General features: G+C 31.5%; 1 protein-coding gene across 1 annotated transcript in view; it reads left to right on the plus strand.

The window, feature by feature from the left end:
- LOC111687513 overlaps window positions 1-2,872 on the plus strand; it is a 7,331-nt gene extending 4,459 nt beyond the window's left edge. Inside the window, exons 5-11 of the mRNA XM_023449950.2 lie at window positions 725-940; window positions 1,010-1,205; window positions 1,266-1,417; window positions 1,494-1,728; window positions 1,792-2,210; window positions 2,280-2,447; window positions 2,559-2,872. Coding sequence (XP_023305718.2) covers window positions 725-940; window positions 1,010-1,205; window positions 1,266-1,417; window positions 1,494-1,728; window positions 1,792-2,210; window positions 2,280-2,447; window positions 2,559-2,753 — 1,581 coding nt within the window. The 3' untranslated portion in view covers window positions 2,754-2,872. The remainder of the gene's footprint in view (window positions 1-724; window positions 941-1,009; window positions 1,206-1,265; window positions 1,418-1,493; window positions 1,729-1,791; window positions 2,211-2,279; window positions 2,448-2,558) is intronic.
- The last annotated feature ends 3,740 nt before the right edge of the window (window positions 2,873-6,612 follow it).

The raw sequence follows: 6,612 nt of genomic DNA on the forward strand, positions 1-6,612 counted from the left end.
AGACCTCAGTTCAGTTTATAGACCGTTGTCTCAACAATAGTTCAGAGTATAGACTAGAGTATAAACCAGACTATATACTACACTATAGGCAAAGCTATAAACACGAGTATAGCCCGTGCTAAAGACTACATTATAGGACTAAATATAGATTAAACTGTAGTCAAAATTGTTGGCTACTAAGTCCAGATTATAAACTATAGCTTAACTATCGTCCAGAATATAGCCAAACAAACTCTTCAAAATGAGCAAGTGTGTAGAGCATGTGGGGATGAGAGTAAAACTCTGGAGTACCGTCGAAGAAGTTAGATTCAAGTATCTTGGAATTTTTTTTCGATTCTTTTTCATGAAAAGCAGCACACAACAGGCCCGATTGTTGTCTACATACTCCTATCAACCAAGCCTAACATAGTCCGGACTATAGTCGAGATTGTAAACTGGTTTTAAGTTCAGTCTATGTACTTACTATATACTAGACTCTAGTTCATAGTATGGACTAGACTATATAATTCATATTATTAACTTAATTGCACTCCAGAATATAGACTATAGTCCTCGCTATAAACTAGACTATAGAACAGATTATAGACTAGACTCTAGAATAGGCTATAATGTGGATTATAGACTTAAATACGTACCAGATTATATACTATAATTATTTTCAGCGAGATAACTAGACTATAGACTTATCTATATTGTATTTAAATCATGATCCCCCTTTATTAAGGTTTTTCGCAAAGGTCTCGAAAATATGGAAATGTTTTCCTCCCGACATGGTCTACCCAGTGCTTGGATTATATTCGCTTTACCGCGATTTTTTCCCAAAGATCAGTCATGTCAATGGGTAACCGAATTTGCAGATTTGAATACTAGTACAGCAGTATCGTTAGAGCTAAAGGTGTTATTATCCTCACCCGAAGCCGATTGGCCATTTTTAGTTAAGGTATTAAGAAATTGTAAACCATTTTATAAAGTTTTATTAAAACTATATATATAATTTTTTCTGGATTAGATCTTGCTAATGAGAGATGCCCACTTGACGGGTATAATATTAAGACATCTTCTGAAACATTTACCCTCTAGTGAAAACTTTAAAAATGTGGCTAAACATTCATTTATAGAGGATATTAATGAGCCCAAGAAATGTGAGGGTTTCCTGTGTCGAGGAGAATGTTTTAATGTGGCCGATTTAATAGCAAATGATTTGGGTAGAATGATTAAGATATTCGAAGAGTTTAGTTATGGAACTTTTGTTATGTATATTTCAGATCCTGTGGGCCAAACTAATTGCCAGATAGTATTATCTTTAACCTATTTATTGGTGGCTTTAGGTAAAGCGGTAGATATTAAATCTTGTTTAATAAAATCCTTAGAAGATGTAGGTTTACCGGGCTGGAGTGATTGTCTAGATAAGAGACAGGTTTGTCATATATAGTTCTATATTTAGGGGATTATTATAAAACTGAGTATATTCATATTTCTTGTGTGTACTGTAGGTTTGGAATCAAAAACGTCCTCCCTGGTTGGAGGCTATAATGCATTTTGTTTATCCCGTTTTGGATTGTATAGTGGAAATGTTGGTTAATGCTGTGGAGGCTGGAGCCAGCATGTATCAGGCCATGTCTTTGGCTTTAACCTGTGTTTCAGAAATGTGGGATTGTATACCTGAGGGTCTCTATAAAGTTACCTCACTACTGCAAGATATAACCCCGGTATCAACAAGACCTTTAGGTAAATTTTAAATCCGTTTTATAAGGAATTGTTTTGAACTTTATTATTCTTACTTAATAACAGGTGATTCGGTTTTAATGCAAGTCATGTTTGCCGCCCTCTATACTGAACTCATCAAAACCGCAGAGAAATATGAAAAGTTAAAGGATGAAGCCAAGGCCTCCATTTGTTATACCATATCGGAGGCAATTTGTTCTATTGATGAGGATGATAAACATACCGATCAGATAGAGTTGTTTTTAAAGCAGGCTAAGGATAGCATTATATTGGAAAGCTATGGTTCTACGGGACGTGATCGAGGTGGCATGAGTGCTGTTAGTACGGTTAAAATCGATGATATAGGCACAGCCGATTCGGATCGTATGAGCCACAGTCCGCCAGCTAATTATGCCATGGAATTAGAGGTTGGTATTACCGACTTTATAGCAGAGGTCTTGACCAGCGATGTCTTGACAACGGATATAGGTAAACAGGCTTTGAAGGTAAGTTTTAGAAAGTTTAGAGAAATTGTATTTCTAAAATTGTACGGACTTTGTTTACAACAATTGCAGGTCTGTTATAACTACTTGAAAAACAACAAAGATTGGTTAATGGAACAGTTGGGTACCAGTCAGAAAGAACCCAATCCCTTTCAGGGAGTACAGGGTCAAAATATCAAAGAAACTAAACCTTCACTACTTAAAACTATGTTCTTTATAGAAAATACACCATTTGATCAGGTAACAACCATCTCAAACAAAATTCATTTTAAACTTTAAACTTACTTAGTTTTACTCCATTAAATCTTCTACTCACATTACATTTCATCCCAAATCCCCTTCTCCCAACAGCTATTAACCGGTTCCTTAAAAATTGAGTATGTAACATGGCTACAAACGCCACTATCATTAAATCCAGAACGTGCTTGGTTGCATTTGGCGCGTCGCTGTGACTTTCAAGAAGATGCTAAACTAACAATGCCGGAAGTAGCCATGGTTGCCAGCATACAGAAAATCATGAAGAAACGTAAAAATTACGGAAAGTAAAAATCAGCTAACGTACGTATGTATATGTGTGAATGCAACTAAAAATAATGTTACAAATTTATTATAAAAAAAAACGAAACAATTTTCAAATTGATAAATTTGTGAAAATTTGTTTAAAATTTAATGACAAATAAAACCTGTTCTCACAACACAAACAAAAAAAGGATATGAAAGGACAATTGTTTGGGTTTTGCAGAAAAGTGAAAATGTGAAAACTGAATATAAATCACACGCACTGTTGCTGCTAAATTTGGAGCGCAGTTGTTAGATGTTGGTTGTAGGCAAGCGGTGTGTTTTTTTTTCTTCGACGTTCGTCGTTTTTAGCACTTGACACTATAATTTACAAATATGTTAAGAGACGGAGCGGGTGTAGGTTTTCTTTAGCTGCTGTTGTTTGTGGCATAATTTAACCATCATCTATTTATAAATAAACAACACTCGAATACCCAGTGGGTAAATGATGTCTATAATAAAATATATTTTTTATAACAAATATATCTACTAAACTAGACTATAGGCTAAACTGCAGTCTTGACAACAAACTAGAAAGACTATAGACCTTATATTAAACTATAGACTACACTGTAGACTAGACCATAGACTACACTATAGACTAGACCACAAACTAGACTATAGACTAGACTATAGATTAGAATAGACTAAAGACTAGACTATAGACTAGAACAGACTATAGACTAGAATAGACTATAGATTAGAATAGACTAGAATAGACTATAGACTAGAATAGACTATAGGCTAGAATAGACTATAGACTACAATAGACTATGGACTAGACTATAGAGTAGACTATAGACTAGATTATAGACTAGACTATAGACTAGAATATACTATAGAATAGACTATAGACTGGAATAGACTATACACTAGACTATAGACTAGACTATAGTCTTTAGTCTAGTCTACAGTCTAGTCTATAGCTTAGTCTATACTCTAGTTCATAATCTAGTAGACTAGACTATAGACTAGACTATAGACTAAACTATAGACTAGACTATAGACTAGACTATAGACTAGACTATAGACTAGACTATAGACTAGACTATAGACTAGACTATAGACTAGACTAGACTAGACAATAGGCCAGACTATAGACTAGACTATAGACTAGACTATAGACTAGACTGTAGACTAGACTAAAGACTAAACTATTGTCTAGACTATAGACTAGACTATAGCCTAGACTATAGACTAGATTATAGAGTAAACTTTAGACTATACTATAGACTAGATTATGCACTAGAGTATAGAAGCTATAGACTAGACTATAGTTTTACTGTAGATTAGACTATGAACTAGACTTAACTATTCTATAGACTACAATAAACTAGACTATAGAATGGACTATAGTCTAGACTATAGACTAAACTATATACTAGACTATAAACTAGACTGTAGAATATACCTTTGACTAGATTATAAAGATGACTAGAGACTAGATTATATGCTTAATTATAAACATGTCTAAAGACAAGACTACAGACTATATAATGGACAAATTTCAAAAATTTCCTATAGACTGGACCATAGACTAGACTATAGACTAGAACATAGACTAGACCATAGACTAGACAATAGACTAGACTATAGAATAATCTATAGGCTAGATTATAGAAAATAGACTCTACTCTAGACCTGACTATAGACTAGACTATATATTAGACTATAGACTAGACTATAAACTAAACTACAGACAAGACTATGTACTAGACTATAGACTAGATTATAGACTAGACCATAGACTAGACTATAGACTATAGATTAGACTATAGACTAGACTATAGACTAGACCATAGACTAGAACATAGACGAGACTATAGACTAGACTATAGACCAGACTATAAACTAGATTATAGACTAGACTATAGACTAGACTATACACTAGACTATATACTATATTATAGACTAGACTATATACTAGACTATAGACTAGACTATATACTAGACTATAGACTAGACTATAGACTAGACTATAGACTAGACTATAGACTAGAATACAGACTAGACTATAGACTAGACTATAGACTAGACTATAGACTAGACTATAGACTAGACTATAGACTAGACTATAGACTAGACTATAGACTAGACTATAGACTAGACTATAGACTAGACTATAGACTAGACTATAGACTAGACTAGACTATATAGTCTAGATTATAGTCTAGATTATAGTCTAGATTATAGTCTAGATTATAGTCTAGATTATAGTCTAGATTATAGTCTAGATTACAGACAAGTCTAAAGACTAGGCAAATTTCAAAAATTTCCTACTGGTTGTTTCTATTTTAATAGAAATATTTACATTAGACCATAAACAACATTGTTGTTGTGTGTTTTTTTGTTTTATATTTTTTTTAGATTTTTTTTGCTTTAACAAATGCAAATTTTCGAGACAATAAGCTTTTAAATTATACTCGTTTTCATATTTTTTTTCTTATTATTTTTATTGTTAGTCTTGTGAGTATGTTTGTATATGTATGTGCTATATATTTTTAATTTAATATTCTTAAAGGACTCAAAAAATTTTTATGCAGACAATTAAGGAAATTAATGCTGTTTGCTTTAACGACATACTATATAGTATGACTTTAGTTTTATATGAATTTTGTTTTCAGCATCATTATTGTCAACAACAAAATGTGTAATCATCATCATCAGCCTTTAATATAATGCAGGGTCTTGTTTAAAGAAAAAATGAAATATGAATAAAAAGTAAATAATACAAATTATTTTAATATTATTTATAATATTAGCAAAAAGAAAATATGTTTCATTTTTAAAATGACTGAAATGTGAAAGAAGCAAATGGGTACAAAATATTTATTATAAAGCAAATTGGGTAGAAATTTAAAATTTGTTTTTGAATAATAGTTAATTTAAAAGCAAATTTTTTAAATATAATCGGTGCTTTAGATTCGCTGCTGCCGATTTATTGTAACTATTTTAATTATCCAATTTATAAAAATATTTCTATAATAAAAAAACAAAACTACAAAAGTCATAAAGGTCTATTATAAAACAATATAAACAATAAACTATAATTATTCCTAAAAAGTTTTATTTTATTATCTGTCTCTACCTCTCTCTCTCTCTCTCTCTCTCTCTCATTCTAAAACAATTGTAAACTTTGAAATTAAGTTTTGAGACAAGTAAATTTAATAAGTAGCTACTACATATGTATCTCTCTCAACACTTATTCCCTTGTCTTGACAAAAAAACATTTGCTTAAAAGAACACATACTCAAGTTTACAACTAATAATAGATTTATATTCTTAGAGATAAGAATAAAATTTGTATAAAGTTATTTTTTACAATTTCCCATGTTACATTACTTTTTTTTTAACGCTAACACAACAAAACCAAAGGACTTAACCTTTATACTAGAAAAAAGTACCAAAAACAGATCTTTTTTTTACTAAAAAACTCAAAAGATACTTTGTAACTGTGTATGTAGCTGCAATAAAGTTATAATACTTATACATTATCAAGGCATAAGTATAACGAACTAACCGTACTTAACACATAATTGTGCTTAAACTAAAATTGGTTGCTACAGAAAAAAAATACTGGCGGTAAAAGTAACAGTTCTTCAAAGGATACAAAAACTTAGTATTCCTTTATAATCATTTTGGGCTGTTACATGACACGGCTTTTATATTTTATAGAAACCCTGCGGTTTTAAAGAATATAGACTAGACTAAAGACTACACTACAGAATAGACTATAGACTAGACTGTAGACTTGACTATATACACGATTAGACTATATACTTGACTAGATTAGTCTATTCTTAGTGTAGTCTATGGTCTAGTCTATAGTCTAGTCTATAGTCTAGTC

The sequence above is a fragment of the Lucilia cuprina genome, chromosome 5 (assembly GCF_022045245.1).
Source record: "Lucilia cuprina isolate Lc7/37 chromosome 5, ASM2204524v1, whole genome shotgun sequence".
Taxonomy (NCBI): domain Eukaryota; kingdom Metazoa; phylum Arthropoda; class Insecta; order Diptera; family Calliphoridae; genus Lucilia; species Lucilia cuprina.